This window comes from Trematomus bernacchii, unplaced genomic scaffold (genome assembly GCF_902827165.1).
Source record: "Trematomus bernacchii unplaced genomic scaffold, fTreBer1.1, whole genome shotgun sequence".
In the NCBI taxonomy this organism is placed as follows: Eukaryota; Metazoa; Chordata; class Actinopteri; order Perciformes; family Nototheniidae; genus Trematomus; species Trematomus bernacchii.
The window spans coordinates 565,409-583,475 of record NW_022987771.1 but is presented as its reverse complement, the minus strand read 5'-3'; the positions used below and the strand labels follow the sequence as shown (position 1 = coordinate 583,475).

Genomic DNA, 18,067 nt, shown 5'->3' with positions numbered 1-18,067 from the left:
GATTATGTGTGAGTAAAATGTACAAGGTGGTTTTATTTCTAGAGAAACTATGGAGCAGAGAGTTCTCTTCCAGCCAGAGGTGATTTGTTGTACAGTGTTATTGCAGTGGGCAGGAATGTTTTCCAGTATCTGTCCTTGAGACAGGGGAGCTGCAGCAGTCTGTTGGAGAAGGAGCTCCGTTGACTGTCCAGCTGCAGGTGGAGAGGATGGGTGGGGTTATCCATGATGGACAACAGCCTGTTCAGTGTCCTCCTCTCCACCACAGCTTCAAAGGGTTCCAGCTTGATGCCGATGACTGACCCAGCTTTCCTGATCAGTTTATTGATCCTGCAGGTGTCACCGGCTCTGATGCTGCCCCCCCAGCAGACCGCAGCAAAGAAGAGTGCACTAGCCACAACAGACTGATAGAAGATCTCCAGCATCTTACTGCATACGTTGAAGGATCTCAGCTTCCTCAGAAAATAGAGTCTGCTCATCCCCTTCTTGTACACAGCGTCAGTGTTGATCCTCCAGTTCAGCCCATTGTCTAAGTGCACTCCCAGGTACTTGTAGACCTCCACAACTGCCACATCCTCTCCCAGAATGCACAGGGGCAGAGGAGGAGATGTCCTCTTCCTCCTGAAATCAATGACCATCTCTCTGGTCTTGGCCACATTCAAAAGCAGATGATTTCTTCCAGTCCACTCAACAAAATCACCCACCAGCGCTCTGTACTCCTCCTCCCGTCCATCCCTTATACACCCTACCACTGCAGAGTCATCCGAAAACTTCTGCAGGTGGCATGACTCTGAGTTGTATAGAAAGTCAGAGGTGTATAAGGTGAACAGGAAAGGAGACAGCACAGTCCCCTGTGGGGCTCCAATACTACCAACCACCACATCAGACAGCACACTGCCCAGCCGGACGTACTGTGGTCTGTCCGTGAGGTAGTTGGTAATCCAGGAGATGGTGGACGAGTTTACCCTCATAGCCTGCAGCTTGTCACTCAGTAGCCGAGGCTGGATCGTGTTGAATGCACTGGAGAAATCAAAAAAGGTGATTCTCACAGTGCAACCCGATCCATTCAGGTATGAGTGAGCACGCTGCAGCAGGTAAATAATGGCATCGTCCACCCCCAGGTGAGGCTGGTAGGCAAATTGCAGAGGGTCAAGGAATGATCTCACCTGCGGTCTGAGATGGGCCAAGACCAGTCTCTCAAGCACCTTCATCACATGAGATGTGAGTGCTACAGGGCGATAGTCATTGAGCCCAGAAGGAGTTGTCTTTTTAGGGACCGGAACAACGCATGATGTCTTCCACAGCACCGGGATGGTCTCCAAGTGCAGGCTCAGGTTGAACAGGTGTTGGAGAACAGGAGACAGCTGGCGGGCACAGGTCCTCAGGACCCTGGGGCTGATACCATCAGGGCCAGCAGCCTTGCCTTGGTGGAGTTTTTCCATCTGACTCTGGACCTGTCCTGTGCTCACAGTGAAGCGGGGGGGGGGGGCTTGATGGAAGGGGGGATAGAGGGGGGGGGGGTCTGAGGCAAGATGAGCAGAGGGGGGGGGGGGGGTCAGCGGCAATGTGAGCAGAGGGGGGGTGCAGAAGCCAGGCTGGGTGGTGGAGGAGAGGTGTGAAGTGTAGGTGGTGAGCAGAGGGGGGATGTTGACGCCAGGCTGAGAGGAGGAGGTGAGGTGAGAAGAGGAAGTGGAGGAGACAGCAGCGGGCGGAGAGCTAAACCTATTGAAGAAGGTGTTCAGCTCGTTGGCCCTCTCCAGGGTGCCCACAGTCAGTCTGTCTCTCCCTTTGAAGCCAGTGATAGCCTTCATCCCAGCCCAGACATCCCTGCTATTGTTCAGCTGGAGCTTAGTCTCCAGCTTCTTCCTGTACGAATCTCTGCCCCTCCTCAAATTGTCTCTCAGTTGATGCTGGACACTCTTCAGCATTGATTTGTCCCCAGACTTATAAGCTTCCTTTTTCTTATTTAAAAGAGTTTTCAGGTCACTAGTAATCCAGGGTTTATTATTGGGGAAACAGTTGACAGTTTTAGCCGGTAATATTGTTTGTTCACAGAAGTTGATGTATTCTGTGATGCAGTCAGTCATGTTATTGATGTCCTCTCCATGTGGCACACAAAGCACGTCCCAGTCAGTGGTCTCGAAGCAGTCCTGTAGAGCCTCATTAGCCCCTGGAGTCCATTTCCTCACAGTCCTGGTGGATACAGGCTGCCTCTGCACCAGTGGGACATATTTAGGAGCCAAAAAGACGAGGTTGTGGTCAGATCTGCCCAGGGGGGGGAGGGCAGTGGCACAATATGCATTCTTGGTATTAGCATATAAAAGATCCAGAGTATTATTTCCCCTGGTGGGGCATGTCACATACTGAGTGAATGTAGGCAGAGATTTGTCCAGTTTTGCACGGTTAAAATCCCCAGTTATTGTTATGAATGCATTTGGGTGAAGAGTTTGGAGTTTGGCCACAGAAGAGTGAATGACGTCACCAGCCACCTCCGCGTCCGCGTTCGGTGGAATATAGACAGCAACTACGATGACAGAATAAAGTTCTCTAGGTAGATAAAATGGACGTAATCCCACAGCTAGCAGTTCAATGTCCGGGCTACAGAAACGCTCCTTCACAGTAACATGTCCAGGATTACACCATCGTTCGTTCACATACAGTGCAATCCCTCCTCCTTTCTTTTTACCGCTCAGAATAACGTCCCTGTCCGCCCGAACACTCGTGAAGCCGGGGAGAGCCGTGTTATTATCCGGGATGAGCGAGTGCAACCAAGTCTCGGTAAAACACATGATGCTACACTCACGGTATTCCCACTGCGTCTTCGTCAGCACGCGGAGCTCGTCCATCTTATTCCCCAAAGACCTCACGTTCCCCATTATGATGGCCGGTACACAGGGTTTGTACCTCATCTTCTTCTTCATCCTCAGCTTGGCCCCAGCTCTGCAGCCCCGCTTGAGCCTCCGAAGCTCCTCCGGGATGTCATGCCTGGCTCCGGGCAGCAGCACGGGTCGGCACAGCGCTGTTAAGTTTTAGAGATGAGACGATGCAACTGAGCAGATTGATACAATTCACGTGCAAAGAAGCTTGATCATTTACACGAGTACAATCATTTTACGGTATTTTCTATTAGTGACATTTTGGTTGCCACAGTGACGCGTCCTAAAACCCGGAAGTAAGTTAGCATTTTACCACTTCCGGTTCCTTCGACAAAAACCAATGCAATTTCTCCATAGGATTTTGGAAAATAGCTCGAAATAAGGTCTGTGGTAGACACAAATTGAAGAGACAGATCACGTTTTGTTCAGCCGGATAATATCCACATGTCTACCCTACTTTTAAAATGTCCAATCATAAATCTAATCGATAGATTTATGATCGATAGATTTATGATTTAGGGCGCGTCACTGTGGCACTCTATTGTCTCAAACATCGTTCTTCTATAAAAATATGTTTGTAATAAATTGAGACATTATTTTTCCTTAGCGCAAAAACAACAGGCAATAACTTAATAACCTTAGGTGAATTATAGTGTAAAGAATGGATGTCTTATCTAAGGGAAAGGTCAGGGAACAGGTTTAAGTCACTTCTCAGCAGCTGTTTACTCTTCAAGCTTCTCACCATGTGGTCCATGCCCTCCCCACAGTTGGTCACCACACAGAGCAGGCCCAAAGCCTTGGCCAGGTCTTTGGTGGACTCTGTCTTCCCTGTACCAGCCGGTCCAGCAGGAGCTCCACCCAGGTACATGGAGAGGGCCTGTATTACAAATAAACACCCACATACAGACATCACAAGCTGACAATATACACGTTTCTGCTTGGGTGATACAAATGTGGAAAGCTTCTCAGACCTGCGTGAGGGTGAGGTAGATACGGTCTGTCAGTGGGGTTATAACCAATCGTCCGTTTAACCCCATGTATTCGTAGCCGTAAGAGAACGACGCACTGCACTGACGCACAAATAGGTTGTCGTGTTTCTTGACCCAGTAGAATCTGAGTTGGCTTTCCCACTCAAACTCCTGTGCGTCCATTATACTGGAAAGAGAATAACATTGTAATATAAGTTCACCTACACATTACTTACGCTGACATGTGTGATGAGAAAAAACAATAATACCTGTTTTGTACAAAGCTGTCTACGATGTCTCTTGCATGGACATCGATGATAAGGACCGTGTTTATCTTTCGCCTGTCATTTGTCTTCATAGGTTGTGTAATGCGTTTGACCAACTCATTAATCTGCTTGTGCATTTTGATAGCATAGGTCTTCAGTGCGTTCTTCTCTCCTTTCTTCACACTTTTAAAGACGTCCTCTACCTCCCAGGTCCACCACACTTGACTTGCAGCCAGCACCACCATTCCCTGGTACAGCATCATCCATTCCACCCTGAGAGACGAGGAAACCACACATTTACTGTGTACTCCAGGGCTATTCAATTGGCGGCCCCGGGGTGATATTTACTGGCCCTTTGAGTATAATGTTAAAAAGTCATCTACTTTTAAAAAAAAAAAATTGAAGAAATGTTTTTTGGGCCAGAGTGCCTTTATTCCAGACAGAGAGGGTGTTAAATTGAGAGATAGAGGGGAAGACGTTGCCTGAAAACTTTGGCGGGCTCGGGTTTCGAACCCACCTAGCTACAGTAGTGACAACTCCTGTCATTGATTGCATCTCTGCGTGAATGATTCGATCATTTCACCTAAATTAAATCAAATGAAATGATGTTGATGGTTAAATAGCTTCACATGTAGGCCTACTGAGTTCTGAACTTGCCATTTAGATCTATAAAGGCCTTGGGGCTATGTTGTTTGATTTAATTAAACACAATATATGCACTCCACTATGCTGTTGTAGTATTTACTGTATCTGAAGCTCTTGATAGGATTGCTCATATTTCAAGCCATCTTTTTCCCAGCCCCTTGCTTTGGATCATTTTCATCAACCGGCCCCATTCCAAACTAATTGAATAGCCCTGGTGTACTCTTTCAATTCACACATTCAGACCCTGGCAACATTGCCCACACGATTGTAGTATCTACACACACCTGCTCATGTCCGCACAGTAGCGGAAGATTGCCTCCTTGGTGATGAGTCTATTGGTCCTCCTCATCTCCAGAAGAATTCCTGTCATCCACTCCTCCACACTCCCGTCCACCGGGACAGCTTTTCTCAGCTCCATCAGCTCACCCTCTGCAGACACCATGGCTGCGGCGACTGTCTCCCCATCGCCTTCCGCATCAAATCTCAGAGATGCTATGTTGTCATACATCTTGTGGAATATAGAAAATAAAAACATTGAGGAAATGTTGCACAAACAGTGATTGTCGGTTCTGTTTTAATCCCTCACTGCTTTGTCTGTAGTGGTGTCATACCTTTATCATGTGCTCCTGGACACAGGAAGGGTCACTACTTCCTAGAATGCTGAGCAGTTCATCATCCGAGATGAAGAAGAAGCGAGGAAAAGCGTTCCTCTTGGAGTCCAGGTAGTCATTTAGACTCTTCTGGCACCTCTCTAGATCGTCACTGAGGGTTTGCAGGTACGTCAGCCGGTTGGGAACCAGGCAGCAGCGCTTAATGTTTGGACCCTTCACTGTGTCACTCATTATCTACAAAGAGAATTAATAGGATGGATATTATATTTGAGATTTCCAGTTATAGTCTTTGTGGGGGAAACTTCTGAAGCAATTGGAAACAGGACTCAGAGAGGCACGAGGAGAGCTGGAGCTTTGATGGCAAACACAGTGGTTTATTTGGAGTTACGGCCGGAGAATTGACAAGACAGGTGGTGTGTCACGAGTTGACACAGCGGTTGCCAAACCAATTCTGAAGAACTCTTTCTGTAGCTCAAGGTTTTAACTAGTTTGGAGTGTAATAATCAACATTCTTCATCAGTGAGACTAAAGCAATATGGACCCTGAATCTAACTAGAGCTCTCGTCCATCCAGAAAATAATGTGCGCCAGGGAACCTACGTCCCTGATCAGTAAACTACCTCATGGCGGCTTGTGCTCTGTCATAGACTGGCAACAACAATGCGCCCAAGCTGCCCCTCCTTAAGAGAGATAGCAGCAATACCCAAGGCTGTAGAACCATGCCATGGGAAAAGAGACGGTAAAGAGAGAAAATGATGAACTGTGTCGAAGGTTGAGTACCTAAGCAAATTATTCCCTAACAGTCTTTTGTTTCCATCAGAAAATATTATGCATTATTTTGCAACTCTTACTTCTTTAAACTTTTTGTCGATGTTATCAAATTTCTTTGCTTCCTCTGGTAACTGCGTGCTGATGTCTCCACCAACGAATATGCTCTCCAGGTACATCCATTTTCGTTGCACCATCATCCAAACCTGTGCAAGAAATATATTTTCAGAAAGGATTTTATGGATTCGTTCAAGTTTGATGGGAGATTTGGCCACTTTCACTGACCTCTATGGTCTCACTGATAAGGGATAGGTCTTTTTCCCATTGTTGTATGGTGCCAAGGAAAGGTCCAACAAATCGGCTGCCCGCCATGCTCTGCAAGTTCATGGCATCGTTGTCCACATTCAGCATGATCTCTTCCACTGCACCCAGAACAGAACCACGTTCCTGCGTGCCTTTGAAATAGGGTATCACGCTGAACTTCATGTTCTCCCAGGTCATGACCACCTCCTTCACTCCCTGGAAGCACCAAGACACACAGGAATAGAGTTCTATTACAACTTTCGTGACTTCTCTGATAAAGTGATGCAACTTTTCAATCAGTCGCATTTGAGATAAGAATGGAAGCTTACCTTCTCAATACTGAGCTCTTTGACAGCAGAGGTGACAATATCACCTATGACATTTGCGTGTTTGTGCAACTCCATAGCAAACATGTTCTCAAGAGTGAAGCTGTCGTTCATCTCAAAGCTGGTGCCTGTCCTGTCCATCAGTTCCTTCCAGTGTCTGTGGCCAAAAATATAAGACTCGTTATCAGCTAAGTATGTACATTATCAATACTTAATACTTTACTCCCTTCATGTTTTTGGTGTCACATGTATACAAGGTTTTGGTGTCGATCTTCAGACTGACCTGTCTCTGAGAGCCTCATTCTTCAAGTCCAGGAGAAGAGGCAGGGACTCTCTAAACTCCTTCATGCGTCCCTCCAGGAAGAAGGCCACAGGTAACGCCCGCACATCTTTAGGCAGCTGCCTCAAGCTTTTGATAAATCCCTCAACACCCTCCTGTAGCGTCTGGATGTTTAAATCGATCCACAACATCTGCGACCACTCCGCCTTTGCGTCCTAAAAGATGAAAGGATGAACACTTGAAAGACTCCTAACAGAACGATGTGTAGAGTGTCCCAATTTGAAACCCCGTCCTACCTGTTGAGCTTTATAGACCCCATATATCTGTCTCAGGCCCTCCATGTCTCTCTGCATGCTGATGACATCTGGGTACACGGTGACTGGCAGGTCCAACAGCTTTTCAGCATTAGCTAGCTCCTGTCGTCCAGCCACTATCTTAGCAAGGTCTTTTTCATAGGTTCCCATTAAGGTTAGTCCTGAGAAAAACAAAAAAGAGAGACTGTTTCCTCAACTACATTTGGAAATGTAACGGCATACTACACACTTTATTTATAAACCAACTTTTAAACACTCGTACAAAGTGCTTAACAATATTACAAAAAACATGAGAATAAGAGGTTAAAATAATCTAAAAGCCAGCAACTTCACACATAAGTTTAGTGAAAACAAAGAGTAAAAAGACATGAATGAAATGACTGAAAAGCAGTGATTTAGAGACGTAATTAAAGACCAAACGGTTTAAAGCCCAGATTACATTTTTTTTACATTGTTACATGTTAGACGCTTTTATCCAAAGCGACTTACATACTCAATACTGTGGGCAATCCCCACAGGAGCAATTTGGAGTGACGTGTCTTGCCCAGTGACACAACGACATGCTGACTGCAGTGGGGTTTGAACCTGCGCTCCCCTGATCCGAACACCAACGCACTAGTCCACTGCGCCACACGCCTCCAGATCTCCTAAGGCAGGGCTGCACCTCACCATATATTATTGCTTTGAATAAGAAACTAAAGGCAGGGATCACGTGCACAGGTACCTTTCTCCAAATCATCTCCCACAGCTCCAGGACCATGCATGTTAAAGCTCTCAGCAAAGATAGACAACTCCTGCGTGAACTCTCCAATCTTGTCCTTTGTAGTCTTTGAGTGTAAGGGAGGGAGAATAGTAAGATCATTTAAAATACATTTCATAATACCAATACAAATAAAACAATGTTTTGAATGTTGTGTTAAAGCTGAATGTGGGAGTTTGATGTCTTACCTGAACAAATGATGTCTTGACATCTGTCAGACTTCGATCCACCTGTTTAGATTCGTCAGACAGCTCTTTCCATATTTGGTCAATTTTTCCCACCAGCTCCAGTTCATCTTTCCCAACCTACAAAAAACAGAACAGAAGATGTTCAACCAGGGAAACAATATCAACTTTCAATGGCCAATAATTTACAAATGAAACACACAGTACCTGCACTTTGTAAATGGCCAGTGTTCTGTAGCTCTCCTGGATATCAATGTATCTCAACTCAACATCTACAGACATGTCCCTGATGTCTGATATGGTGCCAAGGACAGACTTCAGCTCATCAAAAGAGTCAGGGCTTTGTTGTAGCTTCTCAGAGAGTTGCTTTTGTAAACAGTCAAGAAAACATAGAGATGTACAGGGTTCATACACTTTTTCACCAATGATTTTCCATGACTTCTCCATGACCTTTACCTAATTTTCCATGACCACTCTTTCTCAGCGGTACCACTGAAAATGGTTTATTTTAACATGGAACAGGAAAATAAGGTCTGCATATGAAACATGTTGTGCCTATCTAAAACAAATCAAATAGTAGGCTTACTAGCTTCTACACGGTAAAGCCACTAGAATCTCTCACCAGCAAAATACCTCGTCGTTTCATTACTATACGATACAGTATTTATTATCATTATAGTATTACTATTTCGGCAATTAGATCAAATATAAATTATATTTGATGCAACTTTAGTTACATTTCCATTACTTTTCCAAAACTTTGGGAAAAATATTGTTTTCCATAACTTTTCCAGGGCCTGGAATTAGCATTTTGAATTTCCATGACTTTTCCAGGTTTTTAATGACCGTAAGAACCCTGGATGTAACACACATGAAAATCCCTGTAAAAACGTATGAAACTGTGTAACATGATTCCTTACCATGAGTTCATCTCTTAAGTTGAGCAGATCCTCCTTCACAGGCTTGTTGAGCAGGCTACCTAACGAATGGATCCAGTACTCTGCACACTCCCGCAAAGTGTTAGCCAGAGGCTCCAGGTTTAAATGGATGACGTGCTCATTCCTAAACAGAGGCTCCTGCTTCACTTCCTGAATCATATCAGAATAGAAGTTCATCTTTTCATCGTACCTGGCAAAGGATGGATTTTTTGCAGCGAACTTTTCGTTGGTGATGGTAATATTCTTCTCCCAAAGTGTCCGATAGCGTGTCCAGTGGACGAGATGCTGTTCCACAGAGGAGAGCAGCCGCTGGATGTTCTGGTGAACCGCCAAGGCGCACTCATTTATCTGAGCATTTGGCCACACTTCTTTGCGGAAGCTAAATATCACCGGCTCATCCTCACCGTCCACACGTTGTGGCGGACACAGCTTGCAGGTCCCATGCATCCAACGCAGAAAATGCTGGAAAGCAACAATATGGACAGTATGAGTGTCATCGTTAAATTACAGATTTTTTTTAATGCAGTATATTTCAGGGTTCATACACTTTTTCACCAATGATTTTCCATTACTTCTCCATGACCTTTACCTAATTTTCCATGACCAAAAAAATTACTCTTTCTCAGCGGTACCACTGAAAATGGTTTATTTTAACATGGAACAGGAAAATAAGGTCTGCATAGAAACATGTTGTGCCTATCTAAAACAAATCAAATAGTAGGCGTACTAGCTCCTACAAGCAACTAAAATCTCTCACCAGCAAAATACCTCGACAGTTAAATGCCATTTTAGGTTTCATTACTACACGATATTTATTATCATTATAGTATTACTATTTTGGCGATTAGATAAAATATAAATTATATTTGATGCAACTTTAGTTACATTTCCATGACTTTTCCAAAACGTTGGGAAAAATATTGTTTTCCATAACTTTTCCAGGGCCTGGAATTTGCATTTTGAATTTCCATGACTTTTCCAGGTTTTTAATGACCGTAAGAACCCTGGTATTTGGAGAATCCTGATGATCAAACCTTTGTGCTCTCGATACAGTCTTTAAGACATTTCTTCATCAGCAAGTAGATCTCTTTGCTTTGGGGCTGCGTCACAATCTTAGGGGCAGGCAGAATGGCATCAATTTGGAAAAGAGCGGTACTTCCCATCAGCACCACGTTAAAGGACTGGAGATTCCTAAATGTGAACAAGAAGGATGGAACAGTGGTCGAGACATATATTTTTGCCCTGTATGTAAAAGGAGGGGTGACTATTACTGCTCACAAAGTAGAAAACTTGAAAAACATTAACATAAGGTGATTACCTCAGCACCATCTTTGTAAGGGAGTCTAGCACTTTGCGTTCCCAGTACTTGTAGTAACCTGCCATACATTTGGCATTGCCACTGCTCGTTCCCAGGAGCAAATGTTCCGTCTTAGTGATGAGGGGTCCGATGTCTGCGTACATCCTACTCAGCACATTCACTGTCTTGGTTTGGTCGCGCTCAATACGTTCAAAGAAGTCTTTGACACCTTAAGAAAAAAATGTGGGGTAAGGCAATAAAAATAGGTTGGAATGGAATAGATTCTTATAATAAAATCATTATGTCCTATAAATGATATCACACCTGGTAAGTCGTTATCTGCGACGGAAAACTTCAGTATACTGGCCATCCCTATGATTTGCAACTTGGACTCAATCTCCTTCTCATTCATCTGAATCTGATTGACAACTGATTCAAACTTCGACACAGACTGAGAGCCACGTTTGATGAAGTCGTTGATGCCTAAAACCAAACAAAATGTATCCATTTTCAATTTTACTGACATCAGATCACCACCGAACAGACATTTTGGCCCATGTATTCTTCATACCCAAAGATGTCCAGTTGAATCTTATGCATCCAAATTGCATCTCTTCTTGGACCGCTGTGATATGTTGTTCCAACATAATGGACTGTGCATCACTCAGGCTGTCCATGACAGAGTGGTAGCAGTTGATCATCTTCCTCAGATCATTGACGTACCTAAAACAAAGGGTGGAATTAGTCAGGCACCAGATCGCATCAGTGAGTGGTTTGGTATTTAGTTACTGGTGATTTTTACTACCTGATAAATTTGTCCTCTTGTAGAGCAATCATTTTAGCCAGATCAGGCAGAGCATGGTCCTGTAACTCAAGGTGGTATGCCTCAGAAATCATTTCCCTGAGTTCTGGAGCAAAATTCACGATGTATCTCACACCCCCCTGTAGTTTGCGTTGAGTCGGTGGGACATCCTTTTAATCAGAAAAAAAGGCCCATTGCGAGATAGTATATTTGTTATAAACTGTTATAAACTAATAGTGAGAGTTACATACCAGCTTTGCCTCGACTTGGTTTTCATCGGCACTCACGACCAACAGGGTGTTTTTCATTAGCATTGGCAAGTTACGTTGTGTCTCAGCAGTCCAGTGCTCAAACTTCTTCACTTTATAGTCTCGGATCTTCACTGCCATTTCCTTATACTTGTCTATGGCCTAAGCAGAATACAGCAACAGTCACATGAAGGCTTCAAATAGAATTTAGGTGCCTAAAATAAATATTGTTTACACAGAACTATACAGCCGTACAACTCACCACTTTGATATTTTCACACTCCTGCATCTGGGGCTCTTTGAGGAAGGGAAGGAGGGTTTGTTTGATGGTATGCTCCAGAGACTGAGCCCATCGGATGGCCCTCGCCACTGGGGGCTCATTCCTAAGAAGGGTTGGTGGTTTGTCTTTCTCTGCCTCAAACATGTCATTTATGCTGTCCACCTGCAACAAAAGATACATTGTACAAAAGACAATGATCCCACTTGAAATATTGTTTAGTTGTATATTTTTTTCTGAACCTTGATTTGTCAAAGATAAATAGAATGAAAGTCACAGGTAATTTATAACTTGAAATGAAGCTCAGCGCAAGTTCAACCAGGAAGACTTTACTCATTCATTTACTATTCCTATGTTACTACTCTCTCTCCCCTCAATAAGTGATCGGGGGCGTCACTCACCAGCTAACCAATCACTTCGCTCTATTCTCACAAGCCTATCATAGCGCTCTGCTAAACCTTTTAAATCTGCTCTCCCCCTCTGACCGTTGTCATTTCAGGTGACTCTACGCAACCCTCCTCCACCCCTTTTCACCTCCTGTCCCTCTGAATCCAGGGTCAAGCTAAGCCACTCCCCTTCAGACCGGACCTAACTATCCATTCACCACCACCAGTGTCTAGACCCCGGGGGGGTTTCATCGGATCGGTTCACCCCTCCCGAATGATACTCCCGCACAACCGGGTCTAATAACCAAAACTCAACTACATTCATTTGTGTATTCCTGGCAATAAATATGTATTCTTACATCAGAACCTTCTCTCCTGATTGAATTAGCAATAGCGTGTAACATTAACATTGCACCACATTGCAAAACCTGCAGGAACTCACTGTCGCTCAACTGAAGCATTGTATTGATCTGATACCATCACATAATGTGATAGTAATTCAAATGTAACTGTGAAATATCAATTTCTCTTGTTTTCAAGGTACATTACCTCTTTGCAAAACTGAGCCAGGATGTCGTTAGACTTTCGCATCAAATGGTTGTTGACAGCCTCTCTGGAGACGATGTGTTTGAATTTCAAGAGCATGTCAAAGGCAGCGGCCGAAGAGCGCTGTGTCTTAAACGACTGATCAATAAGGTCGACGGCCACCAGCTCAATAGCCTGAACAGACACATGTGAGAAGTATCAGCTTGATAACTAAGGTACAGCAAAAATAAAACAATGTTATTTTATTTGGCGCAAACTTAAAAACACACTGACACGACAATGCTTAATTCACTTTCATGTTGTATAGCTTCTGAATTCCAGATGTCCCAAACTCACCTGAACTGTCTTGTTAAAGTCTTGCATGATTGTTTTCCAGCCGCTCATCATATGGATTTTGAAAATATCGCAACTGAATTCTTCAATAGGCACAATCAGCCCATCCACTCTGCACAGCACTTCATCGATGCGTTTTGGGTCACTGGTCACACCTTTTAGCTCTGGACCAAAGATGTTATAGAACTCTTCCAAAATCTGCACAATGCAAATAAAGACAAAACTCTTTCAAAAACCTGTTTTTTTTAATACACTCTGAAAATCCGTGAAGTATATGTACACACAGACCTGCAAAACATTCAGCAGGTCCTGGCAGATGGAGGCAATGTAGTCGGTCATCTCAAACAGTTTCTTGCGGTCAAATTCCCAGCGTTGATTCCTGCCTGATTCTTCAATTTCAGCGCGCACCTTAAAGTAGGAGGATTTCCACAGGTCGAGGACCTGTTTAGCATCACGCACCTTGGATTTGGCCACTTTCCTTTTATTTCTGTCCAAGCACAGTTCATTGTTAAGTTATAACAAAACCTCAAAACAGCTTATCTAAATAAAGTACTGACAAATATTGACATAATAAAATATGATTCATTCAACTCTCTTTATAAGTTTAAACGTATTCACACATACTTGAATAGAGTGCTGACTCCGATTATTGGACGCACACGTTCACACAGCCGCCAGGCAGTATGCTCCAAGAGAGGGACCATGCGCTCATTTGTGTTGTAGTGGGAAGAGATCGTCCACACTAAACGCAGACTGTCCATCAAATTAGGAATGGTCTCAAGGATCCCACCCAAATTTGATGCAGTAGCTAGATTCTGCAACAGACAACGGTAAGGTTGATAGAAGTGACGGTGAGGGCAGGAGGACAATTCTGTGCTACCACCAGTTCCACTGTCCTTTCTTAAAAGACAAATAATATTTAAATCTTAAAAATATTTAGCGGTATTCCTATAAAAAGTGCAGCTCACCATGAAGTTTCTTTTCAGCGTGGAGAGGAATAAAAAATTGTCGTTTGCCTCCATGCGGTATTTGGTGAGTGCAGCGATCGCTCCTTCCAGGGTCTGAACAATGCTTGAATCTGCTTTGGTCATCACTTCCAGAATCTTCTTCACTACGGGCTGATCGAGTTGCTCACTCAGAACATTCAGGACGGATGCACGCCCCTGCCAAAGAGCTATCTCGGCCAAAGGGTCAGGAGACTGGAGGAAAATTAAAACTGATGTTCACATTTGTCAATTGGAAATCACTGTGTTTGTGTTGTGGCTGTTTCACAAAGATTCACAAACCTGTGGCTTTTTGTTTTGTTGTTCCTCCACAACAACGGTAATCTTAGTCTGCCAGTTCATCAAACACTGCTCCAACTTCTCCACCATCTCTGGGTCAGACAGCAGTACGTCTACCGTTGGCTCCAGGTCTAGCTCAGGTATGTGCAGCACAATCTCATCTGCGACAAAGGTAAGGATCTTGAAATTGAACTGTGAAATCAACCCTAATGCATTGAAAACATGAGCAGTATATTTGAGGCTTTTTTTAAACTCGATTTACAAACCAAACCAGAACTTCTTCCCAATAGTTTACAGTAAACAAAGTCCTTTAACAGCAGGGAAAGCGAAGAATATTTTGGGAATGTGAGAATTTGGGGAATACCATGGAATTGTTTTAACTCTTTGAAGTTCAATACAATCTTTACTTGTTTTTCTAAAAGTCAATTTCTGATAGATTCTGAAATAAAAAACAATGAGCCCATGTTATATTAAATAAATCAAACCTTCAATATGAGTTTGTTGGATAGTTGTCTCAAGTTGGCCCAAAAACTTGTACGTCCTGTGAAGCAAATCATCACGAATCGTGAATTGCCCACTCGGCTTCGCTAGACTCCCCTCTTCTCCTTTTCCACCGCCAACTTCCCCCCTCTCATAACCGGCACCAGTCTCCCTCATCCGCTCGGCAGTCATTAAGGGTATATACATCTGAAAAGAGACATGTCAAATGCATCAAATAAGAAGTTTTATTCATATTATGTTGATGGTAACCATTTTTCCCAATGTTAATGGTTGCTGCTGGTTGTTTGTCGTTTTTTTCGTACTTACATTGACAAGTCTTTGATGCAGGGAAACAAGGGGATCTCCACTATGACGACCAATGGTAAATAGCCTGCACATCACAGAAGGGGTCTCCTTCTTGTTCATTGGCTGAACAATGGTATCTATTAAAAACACACATAATAACATCTTGGTTTATCATTTGCATGTGCAATAGAGAGAGAATGATATTGATGTGTCTTCTCACCTTTTGTGTTCCTGATAAAGTAGAACACAGTGGATTTCACAAATTGCTTTGGGAAATCATTTACTGACATATGAAGCTCAATGTGACGAACAACTTGGAGCTCAAGCCCCTAGAAACACAAAACAAGAAATGTCAAACTCATCCACAATTGGAAAGCAATTACCACAAGAGGAAAACAATTAAAAGTCCCATGTCATGCTTTTCCGGTTATTACCCGTCCCCTTGTGTGTTATGAAGGTTTTTATGCATGTAAACGGTGTGCAGAGTCAAAACCCTCAAAGTACACCCTGTAGCGAGTAAAACTCTAACACAGAAAATACCTCCCCAAAACGCCTCGTTGGAGATACGTCATTGTCCATTTGATTCTTCCGGGACGGGGTGACGTAACCCCGTACCCGGAACCAAATGGACCAATCCACGGAGACGTTACGTTAAGCCCCCGCTGATTGGTCCAAATTGACCAATCCACGGACTTCCTCACACACACACAGTGTGCAGGCAGCTCTGCTGATTTCTCCTCCCTGGCTGCAGGCTGATAACAGACAGTTGGGATCGCGGCAAAATTCTCTCTGCAGACCCACTCTCACAGCGTTTATCAACCTTTTTCTTACTCAATATCAAGCCACACTTATTGTTTTTACTTCGGCTGTGAGTTTGTGTGTGCTCAGGATGAGTTTGGCTGTGTTTCGCTGTGTATGCTAAACAAGGAAACAACACCTCCACGGAGCTCAGCGTGATTCACAACGTCCCGACCAATCAGAGCACACTGTGCTCACAGAGAGGGTGGGGGCTGGAGCTATTGGAGCTACAACGAGCCGTTAAAGGCAGAGAGTGAAATTCAGTGAATACACGTAGTTTACAGAGATGCTGTATGAGAAACCAATGTGTGTTTGGAAAATTGCACAATATAAATCTATTTTAGTATACCTCAACAATGGAATTATGATCAGTAGAAATGGCCATGACATGGGACCTTTAAAGTTTGATCTCACATGTATGGGACTTACTTCACATACCTCCTCTGAGTCTGAGGGTATCTCTGCTCCACTTGGAGTGCAATCAGCATCTGAAGCATCATCTGTCTTCCTTTCTGTGGTTATCAAGGGTGTAATTGCAGAATAGGTGACCATGTACAACACATTTAAAAATAAAGGACTAAAAAACTCCCTCAAGACAAGGGAAAAAAGAGAAGGGAAACATCCTTTTTCACCAAATGTATTAATCAGAATCTGAAGTATATAAATATATATAAATAAAACACTTGCAACTTGGTAGGCTAGGCTAGGCTACAAATCAGTTATAGTCTTTGATGGATAGAACAGCTTTAAAAAAACACAACTCGATGACATGAGGATGATTGAAGTATGGCATGAAGTATGGTTTTCCATACAGGTAATAACAGCTGATATCAATAGGCCCCCGGTGGCTTCTTCTTGCTCCTTTTACCAACTTACAGTATAACCAGGTTCCTTTTACAGTGAAACACAGGTTTTGCCACTTTTGTAAGGTATTATAGAGTATTTGGAGATATACTGCAGTAACATTCACAAACCACCCTGCAGTAAATAAAATAATACAAATTAGTTCCATCTTTACCAGCTTTTTAACATTAATGCATCAATAATTGTAATCAAGACATACCATTCTGAAATGGGTCAATTTGCATATTATGCACTTTAACTTTTGTACTTTAAAGGTAAGTTTGAGAAACCGGCTCGAGATCGCTAGAATTTGAAAATACACAGCCGGAAAAAATCTGCCACTTCTTTATAGAGCCCCTCCTCCAACACACACGAACGCGCACATAACCAATGAGGGAACAAGATAAGTTTGTGCACAGATGGAAGGCTGACAGGCAGGTAGGCCATCCAGTTATTTTAGCCGGGCCGGCTAAAATGATTGGTCGTGCTTTTTACAGTACTACGGCTTCCACAGATGACATTTTTTTATGGATTTTTTTGTCAAAGCACTTAAGATATTCATTGCTATCGGGATGTTAAGAGCATTCCATGGAATATAACAAAAAGTGTATCTCGAGCCGGTTTCTCAAACTTACCTACCCCACCTTTAAGTTTATTTTAATGCCACATTTTTTTCACTTTTACTCGAGTCATATTTTGAATGCAGTACTTTTACTTGTAAAACGAGCATTCCTTCTCTCTGGTAAATTTACTTTTACCTAAGTACAAGATCTGAGTACTTCTCCCACCTGTGATAATCAACAACCTGTGACCCGGATGTACGCTAATAGCTACATGACATTCACAAACTTTTGCAAACTTACCGAGTGGAATGTTAACTTCAATTTCTTCCTCTCTTACAGTTTTGAAAAACAGAAGACACGATGGCGAGTTTTCATCGGAGACAAAGTCCAAAAAGCGGAGAATGTCTTCTTCTTTTTCTCCATCTCCCCGACCGAGTAGCTCGTCGAAAGGGTTGGGATTTTCGGGCAAAACGAAGCCGGCAGTCACGCACTGCCGGATCCACTCCACCCGTAAATCGTCGTATTTTACCATATTGTTCACCTAGTTAACATTTGAAGAAGTTATTGATTCGTAACTACTTTTTTTTGTTAAATGTCCTTGGACACTTCATCCTTGTAAGCTTGCGGTAACCAAGCAGCGTATGTAGTTTGGCGTTACCATAGTAACCA

The 18,067-nt window shown here is 43.4% G+C and overlaps 1 protein-coding gene across 1 annotated transcript in view; it reads right to left on the bottom strand.

The window, feature by feature from the left end:
• The window catches only part of dnah10 (dynein axonemal heavy chain 10), a 39,914-nt gene extending 21,866 nt beyond the window's left edge, over positions 1 to 18,048 (bottom strand). The window contains exons 1-32 of the mRNA XM_034148608.1: positions 17,699 to 18,048; positions 16,431 to 16,504; positions 15,415 to 15,523; positions 15,216 to 15,331; positions 14,894 to 15,095; positions 14,412 to 14,569; positions 14,094 to 14,324; positions 13,750 to 13,940; positions 13,414 to 13,612; positions 13,129 to 13,323; positions 12,796 to 12,966; positions 11,839 to 12,025; positions 11,602 to 11,738; positions 11,339 to 11,505; positions 11,105 to 11,256; positions 10,858 to 11,016; positions 10,555 to 10,762; positions 10,271 to 10,427; positions 9,219 to 9,698; positions 8,506 to 8,664; positions 8,302 to 8,418; positions 8,078 to 8,180; positions 7,336 to 7,514; positions 7,043 to 7,254; positions 6,763 to 6,916; positions 6,416 to 6,649; positions 6,214 to 6,336; positions 5,364 to 5,597; positions 5,037 to 5,260; positions 4,111 to 4,380; positions 3,845 to 4,028; positions 3,616 to 3,750 (exon numbers count right to left, since the gene is read on the bottom strand). Of these exons, the coding sequence (XP_034004499.1) occupies positions 3,616 to 3,750; positions 3,845 to 4,028; positions 4,111 to 4,380; positions 5,037 to 5,260; positions 5,364 to 5,597; positions 6,214 to 6,336; positions 6,416 to 6,649; positions 6,763 to 6,916; positions 7,043 to 7,254; positions 7,336 to 7,514; positions 8,078 to 8,180; positions 8,302 to 8,418; positions 8,506 to 8,664; positions 9,219 to 9,698; positions 10,271 to 10,427; positions 10,555 to 10,762; positions 10,858 to 11,016; positions 11,105 to 11,256; positions 11,339 to 11,505; positions 11,602 to 11,738; positions 11,839 to 12,025; positions 12,796 to 12,966; positions 13,129 to 13,323; positions 13,414 to 13,612; positions 13,750 to 13,940; positions 14,094 to 14,324; positions 14,412 to 14,569; positions 14,894 to 15,095; positions 15,216 to 15,331; positions 15,415 to 15,523; positions 16,431 to 16,504; positions 17,699 to 17,930 (5,853 nt within the window). The 5' untranslated portion in view covers positions 17,931 to 18,048. The remainder of the gene's footprint in view (positions 1 to 3,615; positions 3,751 to 3,844; positions 4,029 to 4,110; positions 4,381 to 5,036; positions 5,261 to 5,363; positions 5,598 to 6,213; positions 6,337 to 6,415; positions 6,650 to 6,762; positions 6,917 to 7,042; positions 7,255 to 7,335; positions 7,515 to 8,077; positions 8,181 to 8,301; positions 8,419 to 8,505; positions 8,665 to 9,218; positions 9,699 to 10,270; positions 10,428 to 10,554; positions 10,763 to 10,857; positions 11,017 to 11,104; positions 11,257 to 11,338; positions 11,506 to 11,601; positions 11,739 to 11,838; positions 12,026 to 12,795; positions 12,967 to 13,128; positions 13,324 to 13,413; positions 13,613 to 13,749; positions 13,941 to 14,093; positions 14,325 to 14,411; positions 14,570 to 14,893; positions 15,096 to 15,215; positions 15,332 to 15,414; positions 15,524 to 16,430; positions 16,505 to 17,698) is intronic.
• Between the last annotated feature and the right edge of the window lie 19 nt (positions 18,049 to 18,067).